Source organism: Myotis myotis, unplaced genomic scaffold, assembly GCF_014108235.1.
Source record: "Myotis myotis isolate mMyoMyo1 unplaced genomic scaffold, mMyoMyo1.p scaffold_m19_p_8, whole genome shotgun sequence".
Lineage (NCBI taxonomy): Eukaryota > Metazoa > Chordata > Mammalia > Chiroptera > Vespertilionidae > Myotis > Myotis myotis.
In genome coordinates, this window is record NW_023416390.1 from 16,006,057 (window position 1) to 16,033,551 (window position 27,495).

General features: G+C 37.0%; 1 protein-coding gene across 2 annotated transcripts; it reads right to left on the reverse strand.

Moving 5' to 3' along the window:
* Window positions 1-1,954: 1,954 nt before the first annotated feature.
* Window positions 1,955-27,495, reverse strand: MYL1 (myosin light chain 1). Of its 2 annotated transcripts, none has more exons than XM_036320700.1 (7): window positions 27,263-27,495; window positions 14,684-14,711; window positions 10,346-10,489; window positions 7,938-8,111; window positions 5,682-5,759; window positions 2,753-2,795; window positions 1,955-2,259 (listed from the first exon to the last, which is right to left on the reverse strand). In XM_036320700.1, exons 1-6 carry the CDS (start codon window positions 27,377-27,379, stop codon window positions 2,767-2,769), a joined length of 570 nt encoding a protein of 189 aa, XP_036176593.1. In that variant the 5' UTR covers window positions 27,380-27,495; the 3' UTR covers window positions 1,955-2,259; window positions 2,753-2,766. The 2 variants fall into 2 exon arrangements, with proteins under 2 accessions (XP_036176593.1, XP_036176594.1); XM_036320701.1 differs by lacking the exons at window positions 14,684-14,711; window positions 27,263-27,495 and adding exons at window positions 14,964-14,988; window positions 15,741-15,893.

Below are 27,495 nucleotides of genomic sequence, written 5' to 3' on the forward strand. Positions count from 1 at the left end.
AATGTTTTGGGGTGGTTTTTTTTTGTTTGATTTTTGTTTTTCGTTTTTTTGGTTAGGAAGTAACTTGAAGATAGTTTTAAAAATTTAAAAATATGTGCTTATGCAGTGGAGGCTTTTCAAAAGTTATTTTTAAAGACTGAGGAATTAAGCACCTGTCATTTTCACCAGCTGGTGTAGATGTTAAAAATTACTGTCACTCTTTCACCCGCTACTCTGTTTTGCACCTGCTGCTACTTGAGTTATGGGCACTTCACACATGGTAATTTAATAAGGTTAGGTCCCATGACAGTATACTAGATGTTATCCCCTGTAGAGTTAAAGCAGTTTTATAAAGTCTTGTGGGAAAAATATTAAATATGAAGCTTGAGACAAAAACTTTGTCACATTTTTCTAATTGAAAGATGTTAAAGGAGTTTAAAAGATAGGGAATTTAACTACATATTTCAAAAAAAATTAGCCTTTTATGATTGGACTCTTTGTAACCGTCAACTTCTCTACATGGTGACATTTATAAGTAAAAATAAAAACATTTTCATTGCCTTATGTATTGAAACTTGCATTGTTCAGTATGGTTGTCATGAGCTACATGTGTCTATTTAAATTAATTAAAATGAGATACAATTAAACATTCAATTCCACAGTCACACTAGCCACAGTTCAAGTGCTCAGTAGCCACATGTGGCTAGTGGTTACCCAATAGGACAATGTAGATACAGATTTACTGCAAGTTCTGCTAGACGGTGCTTTGTGAAATTTCCAGTTCCTGGTCTTAGGCTAATTTGGTCTTAAAGATCTTGAGGCCATTGTGAGTTTTCCTTACGACTGATTGTAATGTCCCGACATCATCTTGGCTACAAAAGCCTAAGTCAGGGTTGAAGCTGTTGACTACTGGAATCTGAGAGACCTTTGCTAGAGTTGAGGAGCATGTGTACATGAAGCACCTAACATCAGGAAAAAGTTGTTTCAGCTTCCAAAAATGTCTAGGCAGGCACGTACTTCCCAGAGATTTTTATAATCCCATATATTTCTGATATCTTTTGAGAGAGTGGGAGAACTATTTAAACATACAACTATTAGCTTGCAAATTCTGCCTTTGTTCTGAAGAAAAGTGACATGATAGCATTATGGTATGATAAAGTAAGTTTACACTTTGAGTTTTTCTATGAATTATTTTACCATTTAAGACATGTATTAGAAGATTGAACCAAGATTTGGGGACACAGGCATGGGAAGTAGAGGGGAGCATAGCAGGAGACAGCATATTAATAGATATGTTCTTGAATAACAGTCTCATCCCAGAGAGGTTTTTTAAGTGACAGCTGAAAGGTCACTTTAAATATTATCCTTGAAGACATTCAGTGAGAGGGATTAGGGCTTATTAGAATTTTCTAATAAGATTATCACTAGAAGTGAAATAGTTCAAACCATGAATACAATGATTTACATGCAACTGAGGAAGCCTGCTTTCATCTTGAATTGCCTGGGTAGTTTATATGACAACATCTCTGATCCTCTGAATTTCTTCAGTTCTCCATTTCACTTTTTCTTTCTTTCTTTTTTTTTTTTAAAGATTTTTTTAAATTGATTTCAGAGAGGAAGGGAGAGGGAGAGAGAGATAGAAACATCAATGATGAGAGAGAATCATTGATTGGCTGCCTCCTGCATGCCCCCTTCTGGGGACCAAGCCCACAACCTGGGCATGTGCCCTTGACTGGAATTGAACCCAGGACCCTTGAGTCCACAGGCCAACACCCTGTCCACTGAGCCAAGCCAGCTGGGGTTCCATTTCACTTTTTCAATAATATATGATTATCACTACTATTCATTCTGTTATTTTCTATATAGACTGTACTGATTTGTTCTTTTAATTCATCAATATTCTATACATGAACAATAGAATTGAGGTTTTAAAAATTATTTTCTCTAAGAAGATAAAAACACAATGCAACTTGAATATTCCAGACTGACCAAAATTATTTATTGCTCTTTTAATTTAAGGATGTTGATTGACCCATGGTAGAAAATAAAGAGTGGTGCTTGGGTTTGAGATTGTCAGTATTTTATCCTTGTCTAGAGCAGGAGACACTTGGTTTGTGTTATATGAATGCAATTCAGAGAGAAATGTAGGTATAAAAAATTTCAGGAAGTCCTCAGTCTAGAATAGTCTACATTGTTTTGTTTTTCTGAATGATGGTAAACAGATCTGGACATGGGTGTTATAAATCAGTTTCCAGCCAGTCTTCCTAAACAATGCTTGATCTGTAAAGAAAAAGGGAAATGAGTTGGATTTTTATTTTAATGTGAAGTGAAAAGAAGAAAAAGCACAAACGAGCCAACACTTTCAAGGTAAACTATTTCCTCGTTGTAGAACATGGTTGCAAGTGCTTAACTGTGATAACATGGTTTGCTAGAGTGGTAACTGTTAAAAACTATGTGTTATTCAGAAAACTTAGGCCCATCCTTTTATTAGTGTTACGTTCCAACTCAATTAATTAACTACTCTGGATTGTTGACTCTCCATTGCATACTTATAGTACAAAGATAGGATTTATATATTAAACTTCTGAGGTTTTTGCTTATACAAAGTGATCTATTTCTAAATAACCCATTTCAGGGAGTTGAAGTTTTCTGGTTCATATAAATAACTTTTAAGAAATAATACTAATTATATCGACAGAATATAAAGTGAAGCAGTTAAAGAAAATAAAAAAAAATCAAGAAAGTCTAAATAGTAAAGAGGAAACATATATACCTTGAGAGCTCCATTTAGATAGACATGATATGCTTGACAAAAGCTGTAGGCACAATACAGACAGTTGAGAGTTAGAAAACAGTCAAATTTAATAAAAAAAAAAAGAGGTTCTGAAAGTTACTTCAATCTTAATTAATCTTAGCTATAACACTGGAGCTTATTTTTTATGCTCTGTACAGCCCGCTGTACTTATTACTAGATTTATGACTTTTCCCTGATTTTATAAATTTAATTTTTGAGTAAGGGGTACATTCACACGATTAAATTTTTCTTCTTTAAAGTATGAAAGAGTTTATAACAAAAAAAAGTTTCTCACCACTGTCTCCCAGATATTTAGTTTCTCCTTTATAGCTAAGTTCATAGAGCTATTAAGTGCATATAAGAGAATATAAATATATGCTTCTTTTTAAAAAATATATTTTTATTGATTTCAGAGAGGAAGGGAGAGGGAGAGAGAGATGGAAACATCAATGATGAGAGAAAATCATTGATTGGCTGCCTCCTGCACGCCCCCCAATGGGGACAGAGCCTGCAACCTGGGCCTGTGCCCTTGATTCACATCAAACCTGGGACCTTTCAGTCGTCCTCAGGCCAACGCTCTATTCACTGAGCCAAACCAGCTAGGGCCAAATATATGTTTATAAAAAAATTTTTTACACGAATGGTGGCATACTCTGCAAATTCTTTTGCACTTATTTTTCTCACTTAGTAATATACTTGGAGATGTTACCATAACCATAAGCAAGAATGTCATTTTTTTTTTTAGGGCTGTAGGGTATTTCATTGGGTAGATGTACTGGAATCTATATGATACATCCTACATTGATTAACATTAAGTTGTTCAAATATTTGGCCATCACAAATAGCACTACTAACAAATAACCATGTAGCACTCATTTCACTTGACTGCAAGAAGGTCTACATTCCTTGAAGTAGATTTGTTAGATCTGCTAGTACCCCATCACCACGCAGGGATTTAAATGATTTACATTCCCAGCAGGAATGCATAAGATCGGCTTTTTCTACACATTCTTCTCACCCCAAAGTTTGGTCAAACTGTTAATCTTCAGCAATCAGCTTATTTAAAAATGGTATTTCAGTGTAGTATCAATCTGCATTTCTCTTGTTATTAATGAAGTTTAGCATATTCTACTGTATTTGTGTATATACTTTCCTTTTCTATGAAGTGTCTGTTCATATATCTATTATTTTTTTTATTAGGTTGTGGTCTTTTTATAAATTTATAATTGCTGTTTATTAGGAAAATGAGCTCTTTGCAATACTGATTGCAAAAATATATATTTTTTTTGGTCTGCTATTTGTCTTTTAACTCTGCTTCTGGTGGCTTTTGTCATATAAATTAAAAAACATTATATGGTTGAATTTGTCAAAATTTGAAGTGCCTTCTGGGTTTTATATAAGTATTAGAGAGGTCTTCCAGTTCCAAAAGCTATAAAATAATTCTTCTGTGGCTTCTATGCTTTTTTCTTTTACATTTAAATGCTTGACTCATTTGGAATTTATTACGGTATAAGATCCAGATCTGATTTAATTTTCTAGATTACTATCCATTTGTCCAAACAGTATTTATTGAATGATTCTTCTTTTATGTAATATGCTTATGATAATAACCAAATTTAAAATATTGTTTATGGGAAAGAAGTGAAGTTTAATTAAGATTGTCAGTGAAGGTATGCTTGGCTGAGTACTTTCCTTTTCTCCTGTCCTCTTCTCTCTCTCTCTCTCTTTCTCTCTCTCTCTCTTCCTTCTTCTTTCTTCCCCTCTTCTCTCTGCTTTTCTTTTTTTTACTTTTCCTCTAGTCATCAGACTTCACAAGTCTAAATTTACGTGAAATCTAGCAACAGCCCTGCCAGTGTGGCTCGGTGGTTGAGCGTTGACCTATGAACCGTGGGTTCCAATTCGATTTCCGGTCAGGGCACATGCCCGGGCTTCAGTCTGGATCCCCAGTAGGGCGCATGCAGGAGGCAGCCAATCAATGATTCTCTCTCATCATTGATATTTCTATCTCTCTCTCCCACTCCCTCCCTCTCTGAAATCAATTTTTTTAAAAAAAAATCTATCAACATAGCTTTATTGAAATGTGACTAGATTAGCATTTTAGGGGAATAGATAAGTTTCTCAATTTTATTCGAAAATTTTAATTTACATGTTATATCATGCAACTTTATTTTGCATCTTTATTTTGTGTAGTGTGTTGCTTTTCAAATCCTCTGGGTGAAGCTGCTGTAGATTGGTAGCAGGAAATAGATAATTGGACACTATGAGAGGACTTTCATATAGCACCATGCCTATCATTAATGATGTGACCTTCACTAATAACTAAACTTTTTGGCCCCTCAATTTCCTCATTTTATAATTCCTTTATGTAAAGGATTTTAAGATCTCTCCAACTTTAATATTCTAATAAATTTTATTCTAACACAACCCTGTCTATATTAAAGAGATGTGATAAAGGTCTAACAAGAAAAGTACATGTGAAAACACATTTTAAGCTGTATAACAATATATAAGAGTGCTAAAACCCACTGGAATAAGTCTTGCATATATATATATATATACTAGAGGCCCGATGCACGAAATTTGTGCAAGAGTAGGCCTTCCTTCCCCTGGCTGCCGGCACTGGCTTCCCTCTGGCACCTTGGGCCGGGGCTTCCCTCGAAACCCTGACTTCATCCAGAAGGTCATCTGGCCTAATTAGCATATTATGCTTTTATTATTATAGATATTCAAATCTTCACAAGATATCTTTCTAGAGTTCGAGTTATTATATAGTTCATTGATAATAAGTAGCATGTGTATGTTAATAAGGGAGGTGAAGAAAAAGAAATTATTTTAAGTTCAAATGGAGTCCATCATCAATCTAATCATTTAAGAGATGCAGTAACTACCAGAGCACATGAGATTGTACCTTCATAGTTGATGCATCCATTGGAGTCTTCTTGACCTTGCAACAGCGTTTCCACTTCTTCCTCTCTCATCTTTTCACCTGATGAAGCAAAAGTCTTTGTTCAGAAAGGAAGTCAGAGAATATTTTCAAAATTCCACTGTAAGTGACCAGTTTGGAACTCCTGGAGACTATGACTAAGCTCTTGGAGGATAGGAACCAAGCCCTTCTTATTCCTCTCGCACTTAGTCAGTTGCCAATAAATGTTTTTGAGTCAGTGAACTAAGTGCACATTATATACGAACTAGAGGCCCCTCAGCCCAGCCTGCACCCTCTCCAATCCGGGACCCCTCGGGGAATGTCCAACTGCCAGTTTAGGCCTGATCTGCCGGTTTAGGCCCGATCTCGGATCCTTCTCACAATCCGGGACCACTGGCTGCTACTGTTCACCTGCCTGCCTGCCTGAAAGCCCCAAACTGCTTCTGCCTGCCAGCCTGATTGACACCTAACTGCTCCCCTGCTCAGCCCAATCGCCCCCAACTGCCCTCCCCTGCTGGCCCCATCGCCCAAAACTGCCCTCCCCTGACACGACCTGCCTCCTCCACCAGGACCTGCCTCCTCCGCGTGAGGTGGCGGAGATGCTGGGACCAGCCACCTCCATGCTGTGCAGAGCCGCGGGACCCCCAGGCCTCACCACATGGAGCAGCCACTGGGCCGCGCCTCCGCTGTGCCCATGGCCATCTTGTGGCAGCCATCTTGTGGTGGCCATCTTGTGATGGCATCATACGTGAAGGCCACCTAGGCTTTTATTAGTATAGACTAGAGGCCCGGTGCACAAAAATTTGTGCACTCGGGGATAGAGGGTCCCTCAGCCCGGCCTGTGCCCTTTCACAGCCTGGGACCCCTTGGGGGTGACCACTTGCTGGCTTAGGCCCGCTCCCTGGGAGATTGGGCCTAAGTTGGCAATCAGACATCCCTCTGGCAGCCCGGCAGCCCTTGGGGGATGTCCACTTGCCAGCGGGGAGCAGGCCTAAACTGTAGTCAGACATCCTTAGTGCTGCTGAGGAAGCAGGAGAGGCTCCCACCACCACCGCTGTACTGGCAGCCGTCAGCCTGGCTTGTGGCTGAGCAGAGCTCCCCGCTGTGAGAGCACACTGACCACCAGAGGAAAGCTCCTGCATTGAGCGTCTGCCCCCTGGTGGTCAGTGTGTGTTGTAGTGACCAGTCATTCCCAGTCTTTCTGCTGTTAGGGTCAGTTTGCATATTACCCTTTTACTATATAAGATTGAGGCCTGGTGCACGGGGGTTGGGGGGGGCTGGCTGGTTTGCTCTGAAGGGTGTCCAGGATCAGGGTGGGGGTCCCGCTGGGGTGCCTGGCCAGCCTGGGTGAGGGGCTGATGGCTGTTTGCAGCTGGTCACACTCCCTTCAGGGTGTGGGTCCCCACTGGTGTGCCTGGCCAGCCAGGATGATGGGCTGATGGCTGTTTGCAGCTGGCCACACCCCCTTCAAGGTGGGGGTCCCCACTGGGGTGCCTGGCCAGTCTGGGTGAGGGGCTGAGGGCCGTTTTCAGGCGGCGGGTGACTGAAGCTCCCAGCCTCTTTTTTTTTTCTTTTTTTTTCTTTCTGGGATTTATTTACCTTCTATAACTGTCACTGGAGCTGAGAGCTGGCTCCAGCTCTGAGGCAACGGCTGGCTGAAAGCAGGTATCTGAGTTTGTTTAGCTTCTATAATTGAAACTCTGTTGCCCTCACTGGCGCTCTAAGCTCTGAGCCTGCTGCCGGCTGAAAGCAGGTTTCTGGAGTTTGTTTAGCTTCTATAATTGCAACATTGTTGCATCCGGAGCTCAGAGCTGGGTTGAGGCAGGCGGGGAACCTAGGCTTCCTCCATCACTGGAGCAAGCAAGCTTCAGCTGCGTGGCTGCCGGCCGCCATCTTTGTTGGCAGTTAATTTGCATATCCTGCTGATTAGCCAATGGGAAGGGTAGCGAAGTTACGGTTAATTACCATGTTTCTCTATTATTAGATAGGATATTCAAACTATATCCTATGAGGACTACAGTGTTTTACTATTCATTACCAGTAATTTATGTAACCATTTTCCCCAAACTCACTCATTGACACTGTAGTTAATTGAAATGGTCGTTAACTTTTGAATATTCTTTTACATTTTCCCTTTGTAGTCTTTTCCCTTATCTACCTTAGTTATAACATGATTCCCTCAAGTCATACTCCTTCTTATATATTCTGTCCTACTAATTCCACTAGAACAAATTTCCTTACCCAGTGTGGCTAGAACGTGACGGAGTTCAGCACCCATGACTGTGCCATTGCCTTCCTTGTCAAAGACACGCAGACCCTCAACGAAGTCTTCATAAGTGCCCTGCTCCTTGTTGTTAGAAATAGCTTGCATCATGGGAAGAAATTGTTCAAACTCAATTTTCTTGACATTCATCTCTGGAAGAAATTGCAATTTGGAGAGTGTTAGCAAACATAAAATGCCATCTCTGAGTCTCAAATTAAACTTGAAAGTTTATTCTAGATGACCTGAAAAATCTTCATACAGTGAAAATTTCAGTTGGTAAGTTGCTGATGAGAAAACTTTGGTAACAGCTAATAGCCTGAGCTCTGAAGTCCTAGTCCTTGACCTTTTATCTCCAACCCACCATTTACAACTATGTGATTATGGGCAAGTTTATTAACCAATTTATGTCTCAGCTTCTTCATCTCTAAAATAGAGATATTTCATAGTGTTAGTATGAGAATTACTAGTACATGAGATGACACAGGCCAAGTTTGTTACAATACCTTGGACAACTGAGTACTTAATGTTAGCTGCTATTTTATTAGTATTGTCAATTTAATATTTTTTAAAATATATTTTTATTGATTTCAGATAGTTAGGGCAAGGGAGAGATAAAACATCAATGAGAGAGAATCATTGATCGGCTGCCTCCTGCATGCCTCCCCACTGGGGACCGAGCCCACAACCCAAGCATGTGCCCTGACCAGGAATTGAACTGAGACCTCCTAATTTGTAGGTCAATGCCCAACCATTGAGCCACACCGGCCGGGCTTAATTTAATATTTTTATAAATACTAGGGAAGCTATATAAAATTATACTGATACAATAGCATGTAAATATAGTAAAACTTAATTGAACTTTAATATATAGTTCAACTTTGTCCTGAGCTTTTGTAGGGCCTTCAATTTCTTTAAATTTTAGCTAATTTAAAAAAGAATCTTATGAGGAAAGAATGTGTCAAATGTTTTGTGATCTTCTGACTTTTTTGTAGTTTAGAGGCCTACAGATGATAGGACTATCTTTAGTAATTTTTGACAAGGTGAATCATATTCACAGGAAATATAAAATAGACTATCCAGATGTATGCAGTGTATAGTTATGTACCCCTAAAATCAGAATTCCCTTTTACTAGTCTCTCCTCATAGAATACAAATCTAGTACATTAAATAATAGTAAAAAGATTGAATGGAAATGCTGAATAAATGAATACTTACTTAATAATCCCATTAAAGGTGGATGTTTGATAAGTTAGAAATGGCACTTAAGAAGGAAGACTTGACTTACTATTCTTTTACTTTATCTCACTCTCTCAGCTATTATTTTGTGTGATTTACCTGGAAATTTTCCTTCAAAGAAAATGAACTGTGATGAATAGTCAGACTGATTTAGAGTTAGGTTTTCTTGAAGTATTTTTTTCTTTTGCAACACAAGAAAATTGTCATTTTACTTATCAAAGAAAAAAAGAAATTATTTGTTTTCTTTTTTCCCCTGTGGCAAAGATAAAGAGCCCACATATCTACTTGAAAAACGTCAATTTGGTCTTGTTGTTGTTGTTTGTTTTCCAATAGATTATTATATTTTGCCATGAACCTTAGGGATTAAACTTTTTTTTTTTTTTGCTCTAGACTGAGACTGGGTTTCTGTGTTGAGCAAATAAATTCTGCAATTTTGCCACTCATGTATGTTATTGACTTTGATCCCATGATTTAACTTGGGTGACTAAATGCAGGTTTGGCTTAGATTTTTAGGTCTTTTTGTAATTCTCTGGACATAAAAAAAATACTCTTATTAAGATGTCATCCTGTTTTTGTTAATTAAGATAGCTGAGTTTCCTTTAAGAGATTTACAGAAGCAGGGTGTCAAAAGATAGGCCATTGGGCAAAGTCAGCAGGTATTTTGTCTCCCTGAAAACATTGATTTCATTTCTCTGGCTTTTATCAGAGTAGACATCTTCTCGGGGTGTGCTATTATAATTTACTTGGAGTTATTTGCAAAGTGCATTATGTTTTAGTCATATTTAACATCTTTGTCAAAATGTAATTTTGCCTTTGAAGGTTTGAAAAAAATGTGTAGATTTGGGTATTATTTCATTTCATTAACCTTTAAATTATGAGCATTAAGATAAGATGATGATAATGATGTTAGCATTAAATATTATTTCCTTGCATTAGCATGAAATTTTATCAAGCTTGCAAATTCTCAAAGGAAGGTTAACTTACTTTATGAGGGAAAAAACTGATTCTAGCCAAGTGGCACACTTACCATCAAAAGCCAATTAAGTCCTATTCTGTGAAACTTATTTCTTAATAAATCTCTCTTTCTCTGAAACACACACACACACACACCCCACATATTTCTCAACTTTTTGGGAAAACATAGGGTTACCTTCATTGGTGGGATTCCCCAGCACCTTCTTGACCTCTGCATTGGTGGGATTTGTGCCTAGAGCCCGGAGGACATCACCAACCTGGCTTAAGGTGATTTTGCTATCACCTGTCCTGTCAAACAGGAGAAACGCCTCCTTGAAATCTGCAAGAAGCAAGAAGCATTAGGGGGCTTTTTTTTCTACCTCAGACCTATAAGTTAACCCTAATTTTATCAAAGATCCAGTTCAAACTCTCCGCTATTTTACAGATTTTTCCAACGTTGTGATTGCTAGATTCTCCCTTTTCCTAGTTCAAACAGTCACGGACACACCCTTTCACTTGGGGGCTGTTTTAAAGCAGCATTTCCCATTTCAAGTCATATGTTATTATTAATCAGATATGGAAATTGGAGCTTCTAGTCATGTTTGTTCGTATTTTCTTCATCTGCGTGGGCAGCAGGAATGGGTTAAGACATTCTGAGGCTTTAAGAATTCCTTATAGCCCTGACCGGTTTGGCTCAGTGGATAGAGCGTCGGCCTGCGGACTCAAGGGTCCCAGGTTCGATTCCAGTCAAGGGCATGTACCTTGGTTGCGGGCACATCCCCAGTAGGGAGTGTGCAGGAGGCGGCTGATCGAAGTTTCTCTCTCATCGATGTTTCTAACTCTCTATCCCTCTCCCTTCCTCTCTGTAAGAAATCAATAAAATACATTTAAAAAAAATTTCTTATATAACCTCTCATATAATTAACTAAGTTAATAACATTTCAAGAAACATTTTCAAATGGGGTTGTGTTTGTGAGGTTAACACAAACTTCTCAAATTACATTGAAAAAACCTCCTCTTGAGTTACAAATTTCCTAGATACTCCCCTTAACCAGTTTTCTTCAGGAGTAACTTCATTTTTTCAGAAAGAAAAATCTAGAAAGGTGAGACAAATCTCTAAATTCTATAAGTGGTCATTTAACCACTTTAATGTGTGACTGTAATAGGCTCCTAGTATAATTTATTCAGAAGGAGGAATATGTGTTTGGGTCTGTTGCTATGGTAATCTATTCTTTTTTTTTTCAGATCATACATATGACAACATGTTGCTATGTTAGTTTTAAGTACATATATCCTGACTGAAAAATTTATGGAGATAATGGTAAATTCACATGCACTTTTGAGAAAAAGTACAGATGTCTTAAATACTCTGCCTAGTATCCCCCAATAGTAACCTTTTGCAAAGTTATTGTATACTATTGAAATCAGGATATTCACATTGATAGATACCACCAATTTTATTCAGATTTCCATTTTACTTGTACGTGTGTGTGTGTGTGTGTGTGTGTGTGTGTGTGTGTATAAGTACATATTCTTAAAGTGTAATTTTTTTTTATCACGATCACTATATTCCTTAATTTTCCTAAATTTTGTCATTCTCCTTTAATAGAATGGTTTTGCCTTTCAGAATTACATTAAAAAAGAATTAAGGCATGTACACCAAAAAGACAGAAAGAGGTACTACTATGGATTAGGGGTCAGTAAAGACATTTTAATAAAACCTTCTAAATTTAAATGAATTTCCTGGGGAACCCAAAAGTACTGATGGCAACGTGTTGGAGTTAATACTAACAACACTCAAAAATCATTTGTGAATGAAAGAGGCAAAAGCAGTCTTCTTTTAGGCCATTAGTTGTTCAGGATCAAATTATACCTTCTGGATAGATTACTCAGCAAAATACCCTATTTTACTGTCCCTCCATCCCCTAATCTAAGATTGAACCAGACATTTTCACTGTCAACTATTGTGATCATGTTTCCCTCCTTTGCTAAAATTTCCCCCTCATATTCTCTGCAATTTGACCATAAAAGATCATTTCCCTAATCTGAAAACATGCCCCAGGCACTGTGGGGTCATTAGTTAAATATTGTTTCATCTTTCTAAGGGACATGTGAAACTGAACTATTCCTGTTACTGGCTCCAGGCTTTCATGCACAAATTGCTCAGCGGGCTCACTATTACCCTGGTCAGATGCTTGATATAGAAATAGGAATTTTATGGGCTGTAATAGAATCTTCCTGACATTAAACCTTCTGTTGATTTAAAGGCTAAGGCCAGAAAGATATTGTTCTTTCTACCCCAGAATTTTAAGGCTTATGTTTTTCTCTTGAAGAGTCTAGAACATGGGTTAGCAAACTCCTGCCTAGGGGCTGACCACCTGTTTTTGTAAACAAAGTTTGATTGGAATACAGCTATTTGTGTATGTATTATCTATGGCTGTTTTCATCAGTAACACAGCTGGGTTCTTTTTACAGAGACTGCATTTGCCAATAAAGCTTAACATATTTACTCTTTGATCCTTTAAAAAATTTTTTTTTCCAGCCCCTTGTCTAGAACAATACTGTTCTAGAACTTTCTGTGATGATTGGAATGTTCTATATCTGGGCTGCCCCAAAATGTAGCTACTAGTTACCCGCAATTCTTGAGCACTAGAAGGCAACTAGTACAACTGTGGAAATGGAATTTTAAATGTTTACTATTTTTAAATAGTTAATTTATTTTTAACTATTTACAGTTTAAATTTAAAAAGCCACATGTGGCCAGTGGCAACTCTACTGGACAGCATAGGAGGACTTAGACCTTTAGGACGCTATGATTTTCTAGTTGTTATTTCTTCTTTCCTACAAACCTGTGAAACATTCAAATAGAACAGCCTTGAGTAAAACTATTTAATCATTAAATAAGAAAGTAATCAAAGGAAGTCTTCATTCCTTTCTGAACAAATCAGATTTCCATTTCATTTAAAATGCTAAGAAACATTTGTTTTCCTGGCACAAGAGAAAAACCAGTCCACCACACCAGTGTTTGCCAAAACTCTGTATCTAAAACCTATTTCATATATGAAATAATAGGTTTCATTGTAATAGTTTAATAGGTTTAAACTTCCCCTCTGTCCCTATAAGGGTTTTAAAGACTTCTATTGTTTGGTCCTACCATAGTTTGGCTTTCAAAATGACCCTGTAAAGTAGATATTTAAGAGGACTGGGATGTAATTAGCTGAAAATGTTGCAGCATCACTAGTTAAAAATGTATCAGAAATCAAACAAATTATAGTAGAAGTACCAACTATTTTGAATAAAAAATAGTCCTATTTAGTATAATTTTATACGATATTGAGTTCTGAGTCATGAAGTTATCTAATTGTTCTACATGAGGCCATCAACCATGATGTGGATATATGTGAGTCTGTATTACAGCTACTACAGCAAATATCCTCTTTTTCCTTAATTGATGTTTGAACATGAGATAGTCCAGACACTAAAACACAGGAAACGGTGGAATTCTTTAGGTGGAGAACTGAGTCTTTGAATAGGTCCTTATTAATCACCTATATTTAAAATTACATAATATATACCATAACATGTATAATATTGATACTTATTATGACCAATATTCTAAGTTATATATCATACACCTAATTTTTCTTCCTTTCTCTTTCATAGATTATTTCTCTCTCTCTTTATTTGAATATGTGACACTGTCACTCCATAAAACATGCCTCAGTACGCTTCTAGTGAAAAAATAGGATCTTATAGGGCACAGGATTCTTGGATTCCAAGACTGAAAGGAGAAAAAAATGGGAGTGTTAGGGAAAGTATTCTGATTCTCTTGAATCATAAGAGTTTAAGTTTTTTAGTTAGTAACTGTTTTTATGAAATAAATTCTAATGAATTTAAACTAATACCAGATTTTGATCCTATTATTAATTCTTAGGTTCCTTGAGCAAGTCCCATCCCCTCCCTGGGAACCTGTCTTGTGTCACTAAAGATGGACCAGGAGACATCTACTGTTTCCCCCCACAGTTTTATGACAAATACTCTTCCCTCTTTGTCTGTGAATTTACTTTTATTCTATATCTACTTTACCCATCATTTCTCTCAATGCATTATAATGCCCATTGAGATTATGTAGATTCGGTCATTGGCAGTTTTATAGTAATTATTTTATTTTCCAAATTGAACAATTCAGACTTGCAAAAATCTCTCTTTAAGTATTTGATTAACAAATTAGCCATCCAAAAATCTGCATCTTTTTGGGATATACTAGTATATATAGATATTTAGAAATCAGTGAATATAAGGGCCTATTTTGTAGTGTTTATCTATTGTTTGCTTGAACCTCTGATTACTAATTATAAGAAAGGGCTGCTTGGGGGTGCTGAGAGAAGTTAGAGTGATTGAGAGCATTTATTTTTAGAGTGGCAGCACCAGTGGGGGGTCATTAGGAAGAACTAATCTCACCCAGAGGGAGTTGGCTTTCCAAACCCATCTTTCTGAGTGTGCGCATATCAACAGCAATATCTTTTAAACTTACCATCCTGCTGTTCCTGAGAGAACTCGATCTGTTAGAAAGAAATTAACCATAAAGAATATTTTAACCAACCAACATGTCCTGACTTTACAGCGTATCCAAGCTCATTCCCTGAGTCATCTTTAAAGTAAGCTCCCAAAGTCAGCCTACTTTTCAGAGTTCAGGCATAGCTTGGACACTAACAGGTTGAGCCAGTTAGTCACATGCCTTGGAGATAAGTGATATTTCCGAAACTAGGCAGTGTTCTGCCTACTTCTGAAGTAGAAAAGCTCAATTCACTTACCAGCAATCTGGTCAGCACTGAAGGACTGCAGTGGCGAGAGGGAGAAAGAAAAAACAGCTAGTACTCTTTCAAATGCATTGACAGAATTGAGTGCTGTCTGTCCTGAGATTTTTAAAAAGCCATGTAGGTTTCATAGAGTAAGAAGGTTGCCTTAGGATACGTCGGAGTCTAGGATAAATAAAAAGCTATTGCAAAAGATAGTTAGGGAACATCTCTCTCTAATGAATCAATGCTTTAACAGAGGCCAAGTCAAATACTTCCTGGAATAAGATAATAATCTAGAGTATATTGAAGATATGTCTAAAACAGGTACACTGTTTTAAGAAGTACAGATGCATTGCATTGCAAAGAATCACCATAAGTTGTTCTTCTGTTTAACCATCACATTTTTACTTCATGCATCGGAAGTAGATTACTCAGCTTTAGAAATTGGCATCACTGGGTTGTTTTTTAAGATGTAATATTTTCCTATAGCTTCAGAGGGTTTTTTTTCTTTCTAAATTTAGATATAATAAACCTTATGTGATATAGCAAAAATTGATGAAGCATAAAGTGCTACTTTGGGAACGAAGTCTTATTTTTCCAGCTGGCATAATAGCTCAAATTAATTCTTCTAGCCTCAGCCCACCTCACCAAAAACACAAAGCAGATTCTAAAGACTCATATTGAATATGCTATCTCCCCAATTCTGTTTTATGTCTGCCTTTTTCTCAGTAAGATGATAGCCCCTATCTCTTTCCTCCTGCAAATGACAAACGCTTTTCTCATAGGACCCACCATGATGGAGCTGCTGGGCTGCGAAACAGCGGAGAAGATGAGGAGTTGAGGGCTGCTCCAATCCCTGAGTGGGGCCACCCTGGTGGAGGCTGCCTTTTATTGTGGGGGAAGCTGTGACCTCACAGTTCGATTCAGGTTTCAGAGAGAGGTGGCCACTCCCTTCGGAGAGCTCTTCAGCTTTCTTAGGGCAAAGAGGGAGAGGGAGCTGTACCCTGAGGGCTATTTTTAGGAAACCAGAAACCATAGTAGGCAGCCATAGTGAGCCCGAAGCCTGTCGGTACTTTTATGGTCTTTATCTCTGAGATGCTCTCCTGGAGTGTCTTCCTTTAAGAAGCTTATTTGTTCAGTGGCAGAGGAGCCTCGAATTTCTCTAGGGGCCTGAGCTGACCCCTGCTCCCAGTGAATATTAGACTTTGCAAATGTCAAGTGAGCTGTCTTGGTATTAATGAAACGTATTGGACAGGACTGGTTTGGGGTTTCAGTTGGCAACCCCTTGTGGAAAAGTTCAGAGGACCTGAGAGGCATCCCACATTCTGTGAGTTTCTTAGGGTTCACCCAAGTGATAATCTGGCCAATTCTTGAAAATCTGCAGTTAATCAATTTTTACAATCTGTAGTCTCAGAAGTATAAAGCTTATCTAAACCAGGGATGGTTTGATCTCTGTTTTTCACCATTCTCCCTTAGTACACGTAGGGTTGGGTATTTTTCTCCTTCCCTGTTATCTTTATGGTGGCTGACCAGTCAAATTTTTTGAATTTTTGAAGTTCTTGTAGGCAGGAAAGCTGATAGACTGTGTGTGTGTGTGTGTGTGTGTGTGTGTGTGTGTGTGTGTAAGCTTTATTCCTAGTTCTTATTAAAACAAAACAAAACATTATGCTAAGTGAAATAAGTCAGTCAGAAAAAGCTAAGAAGTATATGATTTCACTCATATGTGGGATATAAGGCTGAAGCTCGTGAACGCAAACAGCAGTGTGTTGGTTGCCAGAGGGAAGCGGGTGGGGAAGAAGAGGATCCTAATATAAGGTGACAGGAGAAGATTCGACTTTGGGTGGTGGGCACATGGTGCAGTATACAGATCTTGTAACATTGAAACCCACACCTGAAACCTGTATGTTCATGTTGACCACTGTCACCCCAATGAATGCAATAAAAAATAAAAACAACAAGTAAAACAAGACGTTACATTTATTGTGGTGACATTGGGAAATAACATTATATGAGTTCACGTGCGCAATCCACAATACACCATCTGTGAACTGCAACGTGTGCTCACCCCCCAAAGCCTCGTCTCCTTCCGTCACCACATCTTTATAGATTCCCCTTAAGCTCCTTCAACCTCCCCACGCCCCCCTTTCCTTCTGGTAATCACCGTTATCTGTTGGTAGACCATTTTTGCGTTCTTTTTTCTCTCCTTCTATTTGAGATTTTAAAATTTTATGTAAGTTCCTAGTAGAACGTGCTGATTCTGTTTCTGTCATGTCAAACATTTGATGGCTCAGTCTATAGACTGAGAAACAACAGAACCCAGAACCGGGCTGAGGAAGGCAAAGCTGTACTTTAGAACTTGAAATGTATCCCAGGGAGTGGCCGGTAATGGGTTCACATGGTAGCTTATCTGAAAGTAGAGGACACTCTCTTCCTAGAATGGTACTGTGCAAAATGGTACAGGGAAAGATTGGTGTTAAAATGTCCACTAATGTTCACTATCAGTTTTCTACTTATTTAAAGCATCTCACAGGCATAAGAATGTTGGAAGTAAGTTCTAATGTAAGTACGGTTTCTGCACTACTTTTAAGGAAATGGTCAGAGAAAGCATAAAGTCTCCCCCTGCTAGACAAAGGTGTATTTGCAGCTTTCCCTTAAGCATTTAGAAAGAAATCAGCACTTACTAGTAAATGTGTATTACTTTTTGTTCAAAGACTATGGATAGTGAAAAAAATCTCATAGGGTCTTGAGTTCCAAAATGAGGACTGAAAATATAATTTAAACAATATTAATACCTAGGTAAGCATATCTTCATAAATAGATTGACACTTTGAAAGAGTTAATAAAAATATTTAAATGCTTTGAATCATTAGGGGAAAATAGAAGGGTGGGACAATTGATAATTGTGTACTTTGGAGCCTCATGATTCTGATGCAAAAATTAAAGGCTTTAGAGCAAACCATGTTTCATTGTGTTTTTTTTAGTCTTGTAATTTTATGTATTGAATTGCCTATGAGTAATATTGAGAGCTAGCATATATCTTTAGTAGAGCTGATAAATATAAATAATAAAAAGTAAACTCATCAAAGTTTCTCTACATAATGATCATTTTCTTTTCTTTCTTCTTTCTTTCTTCCTTTTTTTGAGTAGAGATGTGTATCCTTGAGTATATATAGAATATGGTTAATTTGTATAAAATCTGTTGAGTATACTGGGAAGTCATTTTAAAAATTATGTTTACGTTATGAAAAAGCTATTTTTTACCACTTGGATATCATGTAGAGGTTTAATATTATTAAAATAGAAGAGGTAGGCAGTTGCCAAACTTTTTAACTCTATTTTTTCTCTGAACTTTATCACATAGAGAATGAGAGTTTAGGTTTTTTGAATCTACTGGGAATCAAAGTAAACATTTAAGCAAGTTATTGACAACCGTGGAGAAGGCTGCAGGATAGTCTAGTCCAGGGAATAAACTATACTTTTCAAGTTATAAAACCCAGGTACTGTGCTCATAGAATAAATGGGAAGTGCTATTTATTTTCTGGTACACTTTTACAAATGACAAAAACTTTCTCTGGCATCTCTTCTGGCGTTATAATGGAGAAGTAACCAGCACCACCCCCCCCCCCCGCCTTATTTAAATAACCAGCCCTTTGAACATGACTTTGTTTTTTGTTTTTTGTTTTTATTTTATTTTATTGCTTAAAGTATTACAAAGGGTATTACATATGTGTCCATTCTTTCCCCCCAGCCCTAGACAGTCCTCTAGCCTCCCCTATCCCCCAGTGTCTTATGTCCATTGGTTATGCTTATATGCATGCATACAAGTCCTTTGGTTGATCTCTTACCCCCCTACCTCCTGCCCCCCAACCCTCCCCAGCCTTCCTGCTGCAGTTTGACAATCTGTTTGAGGCAGCTCTGCCTCTGTATCTATTATTGTTCAAAAGTTTATAATGGTCTCTATTATCCATGAATGAGTGAGATCATGTGGTATTTTTCCTTCATTGACTGGCTTATTTCACTTAGCATAATGCTCTCCAGTTCCATCCATGCTGTTGCAAATGGTAAGAGTTCCTTCCTTTTTAGAGAAGCATAGTATTCCATCGTGTAGATGTACCACAGTTTTCTAATCCATTCATTTACTGATTGAACATGACTTTGACAAATACAAAATGGCAGCTGATTTTGAGCTCAGTTTGCTATATCATCATTTGGTTTATTTTAAAAATTAGATTTAAGTCTCTCTTCTCATATCTGTTTCTTAGAAATTAACTATTCTTCAAAGTCCTGATAAAAGATCCTCCTCTTGAAAAGAACCTTTTCTCTCTGCTTACCTAGCTCCCTCCTTCCACTCAAAGATGACCTTTAACCTTCCGACTGTAAAATTCTGGGTAGCTCAGGGCATTATGAAAGCCTTTGTCCACGACATGAGCCCAGGTGCAGTCTTACTCCAACCTCTCCCTCTTGGCGAGCTGCCCCTGCCTTTATTCTTTGATGTTATCCCCCATAATTATAAAATACCTGCCTATATTACATGATCAACGGATTTTCATTAAGTTAAAATCATTAGAACATAGGCCTAGTAAGCTCCTCCTTTGAACATAAGCTCCTCCTCTAGGATATTATATTCCCTGAGGGAAGAGACTTCATCAGTGCCTTCAAGAGCTCACACTCTAGAGGAGGTGCTTACATTCTCCTTTGACACGCCACCTCCAGCCCTGAGAGCTGCCAAACTCATCTTGAGTTATTGATGTATGTGCCCTTAGATTTCCAGAGCCTTTGCTTAGATTCTGTGTAAATGTTTATGATCAAGACCACTACTTTGAAAACCCTCAATTTGTTTTTTTAAAGTTTTTTTTTCCATTTTTGCCTACATTGAAACACAATTCAGACCTACAAGAATTAACAGAGAGACGTATGTAAATTTTAATAAAACATTTAAAATGTGACCCAAGTCTACATTTCAGATTTCTCATCAGCTTTCCCATGGTTAATAGTTGATAAATAAATCTAAAATTTATTGTGAATTGTATTTTTCCTAGTTGTATTTGTTTACATGTAATTTGTTAAAAATCCATGTTGTATTTTTGTTTTTTCCTCTTTTGATTTTTAAAATATGAGCATCATAAAAATTTGTGGTGTGTGTTATAGGAAATTATAAGTATCTGCTTTTTCCTACTTATCTGGAGAAAAATTTCTTTTTGTGATAATAGGTATACATGAATATTGGCATTACCATTTTAGAGGTTTCAGGTCTTTTGATATAGTGGAAAGAAAACTAGGTAGGGATTAAACCATTCAGAATTTTGTTCTGGTTCTCATAACAAATCATGTGTCTTTGGATTAAATAATTTCTCTTGTCTGTATCATAGCTTCCTCAAATATAAACTATTATACTTAATGATTTCTAGAGTTGCTTAGGATACTACAGCTTTCCATTTTTTTGTTAGTAGAATCTACCTCAACTCAGTTTTTCTAGTGGAAAAGGGTAGGGAGCCTAAAAATTCAATTAATAATATTATTTTGAAGTAGTTTAGTTAAAGAGAATTTAAGCAAAATATAATTTCATACACTGTGTTCAGTTGAGTCAGATGTTTTATAAACAGGAGATAGTATATAACTTTGGGCACCTGATAGATTCAAAGAACCTCATTCACCACAGTGGAAATAAGTATAAAAAGTCGATTAGGATGTGATTTTATCTTTAGGGAGAAGTTTCTTCTCTGGCTTCAGCTCACCATTATTAATTTATGACTAGAATAGCAAGGATTTATCATCCATATAATTTAAATTTTAACTAGTGTCATTGAAGCCCTTCCTATGTATATATATATATATATATATTATAATTTTGCCCTCCAAATTCTGATTTGGTTGATAAGCAACGGATAGAGTCTTGATTGTAAAAGCAAACTCTAAAAGACCTTTTCATACAAAAAGTATTTCAGTATGAAAAGACATGGAAGAAAGTGCAGTATCAGCAGACTAAATATAATCCTTCCCACAATTTCCATGAGTCAGATGGTGCTGAATGCTGGTAATTATGGACTGACTTCTAAAGACAACTTGCCAGGGGTTGGTGCAGTTGCAGCACTAGAATGTCGAAAGGCTAAATTTGGTACTGTCACTTCATGATCTTCTTGACTTGCAAAGATTTCATTATCTTTAACATTGAAAGTGCTACTCGCCATTAATTGGTGAACACATCTATTCCTTTCCAAACTGCATTTTACTTCACAAAGACATCAGCCAGTTGCTTGAAATTCAAAATATAATATTAGAGAGAGATACCAATGCCCTTTAATATTTTTCCACTCCATTCCACCTATTCTCTCTCTCTCTTTTTTTTTACAACCTTAGTGTTTGAAAGTGGAAACTTGATGCGGACACTCAGAGATAGTCTTAAATAGTTTCTGATTTGCTCCTGAGGTTATATTCACATCACAAATATTAATATTACAATTGATTGACATTATAATTTTATTAAAAATTAACTCATATTATTGAAAGACCAGAGTAAAAACAAACTCTATAATTATATATTGAAAACGTAAAAACAACTTATATATGTCCCTCCCTTTCCTTCTAAATAGAAATTGGCCATATGTGTTCTCTTCCTCAAACTGGTTAAGATTTTATTATTATACATGTGGCATTATATTTCTACAAATAACCCCAGTTAATGTTCGGTTGGGATTTCTAGTTTAAGCCATGTTGTTTACTTGTAAATAGAAATCCCATACCATTCTCAGAATATTAGCCTGATGGCAAATTTTGGAGTTCAGATTTAATTTATGTGTATGTTAAATTAAAAAAACACTCATTTAAAAAATTTAATCAGCTTCACTAGATTTAACAACATTTAAAAAATAAGTTGGTATAACTTAATTTTTTTCAGCTTTATTGGGGTATAAGTGACATATAACAGCAATTTTCAACCAGTGTTCTGCAAGATGTTTTAAAATGTGCAATACTTGACTATTTAGTCAGGGGCACTGACTGCTTTTCCCTTAGATTGTCAAATAAAAAATGACAACAGCCAACATAATGATAGCTGTCCAGTGTGAATGAATCAAAATTATATCTATTTTTGTCAGATCAGCAAAAAAATATTTCTTATTGTGCCACAAAATGCTAGTAATTAGTTTCTGTGCCATGAGGTGAAAAATGTTGAAAAGCGCTGGCATATAGCATTGTGTAAGTTTACGGTGTACACGTGATGATCTGTATGTGATGGTTTTGATACTGTGAAATAATTACCACAATAAGGTCAATTAAAACGTCCATCACTCACATAGGTTTCTTTTATTTAAGTGAGAACTTTTAAGATTTAGTCTCTGAGCAGCTTTCCAGTACACAATGCAGTATCATTAACTCTAGTCACCGTACTGTACATGGATCCCCAGGAGTTATTCTCTTATACCCTGAAGTTTGTATCCTCTGACCACTTCACTCTTTCCTCCCACTTCAACCCCCACCCCTGGCAATTACCAATCTACTTTCATAACAGCATTTAAAAAAATATACATGTTCTCTTTCCAACTTTTTATAGGAAGCTGTGGCACAGTGGCTAGGAGTCTCTCTTAGTTCCTAATATTCCACCTTCCATGTGTAAAAGAGAACACAGCCCATCAGCATCAGATGATAAGATAGGAAAGCTGCGGAGAATAGAACGCTAGCGAACGGCCAAGGTTGAGGCATGAACTTGCTCTGAGGTGTGCTTGTCCCTCCCTCTTGTGGCGACACAGGGCTGTGCAGGGTAATATAGGAACCACTCTACCTCACGTGCTGGAGAGGAAAACAGTCTCCTTTACACATTCTTACCAACAGCAACTCACTCTTTATAAACAGCAGGTAGGTTGTATATGGTTAACACAGGGGACTCTGGATTGGCCTGTGAGGTTAATCCTAGCTTCGTCATTGCTAGTTATTTGATCACGGATATAACACTGAATCTCTTTTAGACCCTTTAGTTTCCTTTCTTGCAAAATGAGGCTAAAACAATCTCAGTGCAATGTTTTGAGGATTAAATAAGATAATAGGGCACAGAGTAAATTCACAATGAATGTAGTTGTTCTATTATAAAGAACTTTATAATTTTCAAAACCTTTCATGGCCATGACCTTGTTTGATTTCCCCAACAATTTTCCTAAGTGGGACTGAGTTTGTATTAGCCTGGTTAGATGTGAGAAAAAGAATTTATAGATTAACACTAACAATCCTACACCCTGTCCAGAATAAGTTAGGTGTCACAATGTATACATATATTTGCCTCCACTGCATATCCATAAGTAAATAGATGTATTTATTAGGAATGCTATATTACCATCTTACCCCTTAAATTGAAAGTTTAAATTTTCCCAAGCACATGGTCAATTGTTGCTGCAAGGTTTGTTATTGAATGAGTTTCTGTCAATGCATTTTGTACCTTTACCACTTTTTGTAATATCGCCTGCAATCTAGTCAGAGATGACCCGATTGAGTGGTAAATACAACGAGAATTAAAATTTAAGCCAAACAATGAGAGACATGATTCTTAGTCCCATCACTTCACAGCAATCCTGACATATAAGCTATGGCATGCAGCATGCAAAATATTCACTTACACAGTGAAGAGCTTTAGAAATCTAGTAGCATGGTCATTTCATTACTTATTTACTTTTGTTATTTCACTTGGTTGTCATTTTGGGCATCAGGTGTTCATTCTTTGCACCTACAACTATGCTATTCAGGGTAGGTTTTAATTCCTACACTTGAGATTCTGTCAGGCAGTGTTCTTTAGTCAGGGCAGTGTTGCTGGAAGTATCATCTCTGTGAAAGCAAAGAGCTCACAGAATCGCCTGGAACAGTAACTTTAATGTTCAAATATCAGCAGAAAATGTGCTTTTGAAAAAGGATACTCATAGAAAATCCATGGAGATAAGACAGCATGTAAGCATCTCCTCAGATATCAAAGGTTTTATGTCAGAACAATTGAAGAAACTGTTCTAAACAAATAACCAACAAATCAGGAGGAAATAAAAATTTTTTTAAAAATCCTCACCTAAGGATATTTTTCCATTGATTTTTAGAGAGACTAGAAGAGTGGGAAAGACAAAGAGAAATATCAATGTGAGAGAAACACATTGATTGGTTGCTTCCTGCATGTGCCCTGACCAGGGCCCTGGCCAGGGAGGAGCCTGCAACCTCGGTACGTGCCCTTGGCCAGAATTGAACCTGGGACCCTTTGGTCCACAGCCTGACACTCTGTCCACTGAGTCAAACTGGCTAGGTTGGAAATCAAATTTAAAAGCACATTTAAAAAACACACACATTTAAGAAATTGATAAAACTAATTAATCTACAAGATTGTTCAGAGTTTATGGTGAGTCAAATATATGGCTGTTAAACATGGTATGTTATATGAAACACAGATATTGGCTGGGAAAAATATTGAGGAATTCAATATTACCATGATTACAATATTACACAAAGATCATTATGCTTAAACTTTAGCATTACTCAAAGTCTAAAGGACAGATAGATTTCTAAATCATATGATTTATGAAAGTTTAAAATCCAATTACGTTTTTTATTAAGTTTTTAGAAAGTTAATGAACACATAGAATAGCTCTATTAATTTCTCTAAAGTTCATTTTCTCTGCTTGAAAAAAGTTTATAACATATGAGGTAATATAAGTAGGAGCATCATTACGTGATTAAAAGCATCATAATATGAAATGTTTCAATGTGCATTTTAATTAGCCTTGTTACCTACTTGGATGAAATTAAGTTTATAAAGTCCTCAAGTGGCATCACATTCTTGGGCCATGTTATAATGCCTATAAATACATACTCATTTCATCTTGATAAATGAAAATCATTGAAGGCATTGAAATTCCTTCACAAAAATATATTAATTTCACTTATATTTTCTTTCTATCAAGAATTGGCTCTCTGGACTGGCTGGCCTGGCTCAGTGGTTGAGTGTCAACCTATGAACCAGAAGGTCATGGTTTGATTCCGGTTAGGGCTTGATCCCCAGTGGGAGGTATGCAGGAGGCAGCCAATCAATGATTCTCTCTCATCATTGATGTTTCTCTCTCTCTCTCTCTCTCCCCCTTTCCCTTCCTCCCTGAAATCAATAAAAATATATTACATAAAAAAATAATTGGTGCTCTGAATTGAAGATAAAGGTTAATTTCTTCCTGCTTCTTCTAGATTTACTTAACTCATTTTTGGGTTTGTGTCCCTTACTGGGACCTATCACATCTCTGGTTCTGCAGTGAAATAATGAAGATGGGACAGACCCCATCTTTATAGAGACGCCGAGGAGTATTTCCTTCTTTTGCTTAGTTGCACTAGCTCATACCAGCTTTAATTCAACCTATAGAGGAAAAGATAAACCAATTTTCTGCTGACTATAAACAAGGAATCAGTTTAATCTCTTGATTAAAAGAGTGATGTTTTGTCTTGTCTTGGAGTCTTCTTACCTGCCAAGCTAACATTTTATTTATTTACTTACTCTTACACAGTTTCTCAGGGAAGAACATTAATGCCTGTTTTCATTAGTGAGATACTTCTTTTTCTTCTTAAGATAAAGGTACATTTTCCCCTTTCCAGATACTTGTAGTCCCAGATACAAAGAGAGGGTATTGTCTTATAAATCACAATAAATATAAAGAAGAATTGCTTTGACATTAATTTTTATCTTTAATGTTAGGATAGAGCACAGAATCAGAGGATAGGGACAGCCAGAATCACTGGAGTGGCTGTAATCACGCTTACTGTACAATGTAGTCAGTGTGCAGCTGCACAGCTACATTAACAAGGTTGTGCGGATGACACATTTGGTTTCCTCTTCATGAGCTGTATGCAGGCAGTCCTCATGGTGGAAGTATATTTATTAGAAGGTCTGACATGCATTTCTCTTCCTAAGTAGATATTCATTAAAAATAATAGTTCCTAACAAAGAAAAAATAATTCCTAACCACCAATATTAGATTCTATGAAAATTTGACTTCAGTTATCTATAAACTCAAGATAAAATATTTATGATAATCTACTCCTACTTTGAAACATAAAATTTCATGTTTAACTGGAACGTTATAAGAATTATGAATGTATTTATTTAACTTCAGCACATATACCTAAAGATGATCTAAGTAAATACTTATGTTAAGAATATTTTTAAAATTTACAATTATAGTAAAATAGTCAATGAAGTGTTTATCTATAGGTCAGCATCACCACTGCAAGTAAAGTGTTAAGTTAACAAAATTCAGATTTATTGTGCACTGAACTTTTGACTTAAGGGAAAAGAGCACGCATAGGCACTTTCACCCATGAGTTTTCCATATAAGGCAGGGTTCTTTAGATGAAGATTTTAAAACTATCCTTTGGACCAATATCAGCCCCGTGAATGAGGAGAAGGGGCACATTCGATGGGTTACATCACTGAGAGGTAGCAGCCTCATGCATTGCATCATTGTTCTAAAAGCAGCGAACCTTTTGCTATTCAAGAACTGTGATCACAGGAAAGTGTTGACACAAAAATTAATCACATTCTCCTTAGTTCAAGGATGCAAGAGCTCAGAGACATAAACTAAAAGCCATACAACCAAGTTTTACAGTATTTTTTTTGTGTTAGTTTCATTTAGAAACAGCTCACGCATTCTGAATTAAATCCTGTGTATAAATAAACAAGATGACAGTTATAGTCACTGAAACACTTGAGTACATAATTGTCTGCACTGAGATCTCATTTAGTGTTGTATCAAGTTTTATTAAGCAAAGCTGAGGGGGAAATTAGCTTGAATTGCAAAAATCTTCTCTTTTTCAGATGACACAAAGCTGCTGTCAAATAAGGACACCCAGGACAACTGGGTCTTCAGCTGTTTTAAAATTTTTGGAAATCACTGGAGGGACCCAAACGTTCCTTTTGATATAGCTTTAAAGTAAGGGATCTAGTTTCTACAGAGATTTTATAAAAAAATTAAAACAAGTATTTGTTTAAATATTTGTGAAGCACCTTTACGCTTATATTAATTACCCCAAATTGCACTTTAACAACTTGGGGCAGAGGGAGGGAGAAGGAAACTAGAGAGCAAAAATATAGAGAAAATACAGGTCCCACATGCAATTACCATACTCATGGTAATTTTATTGAAATTATAGGTCAAAGTTCATTTACCTTTTAATCAGGATTCTCTCCAAATCTACCAGTTCACTTAATAATGGCATTTGTCTCGATGAAAAAACATACCTTTTGCAAGTGTCTAGAGTTCCCTACTGTGGAAAGATGTTTCAGTGACCAAACTATTCGCCCGTTCAGTTACCTTAATGGCAGAGAGGTCGATTTTTTCTTCTTTGGGTGGGGCAGGTGCAGGTGCTGGGGCAGGGGCTGGGGCAGGAGCGGCGGCGGCGGGCTTCTTCACGTCCTTCTTTGGTGCCATTTTGTTTAAAAGAATGGGTTTTTTTAAAAAAGAGAGAGAGAAGAAGCACCTCCAAAGAACCTGTCAAAATGATTCTTGGAAGAGGAGTGGTGGTGCGGTTGATCCACGGCCCAGGC

What these genes read in the sequence shown, in the direction of transcription:
- MYL1 (XM_036320700.1), bottom strand. Translation starts at nt 27,379, where the DNA reads ATGGCACCAAAGAAGGACGTGAAGAAGCCCGCCGCCGCCGCTCCTGCC. An exon ending in GGGGAATCCCACCAATGAAG is followed by an intron (nt 8,112 to 10,345) that starts GTAACCCTATGT and finishes AATTTCTTCCAG; the next exon opens with AGATGAATGTCAAGAAAATT. An exon ending in TGGATGCATCAACTATGAAG is followed by an intron (nt 2,796 to 5,681) that starts GTACAATCTCAT and finishes TTGTGCCTACAG; the next exon opens with CTTTTGTCAAGCATATCATG.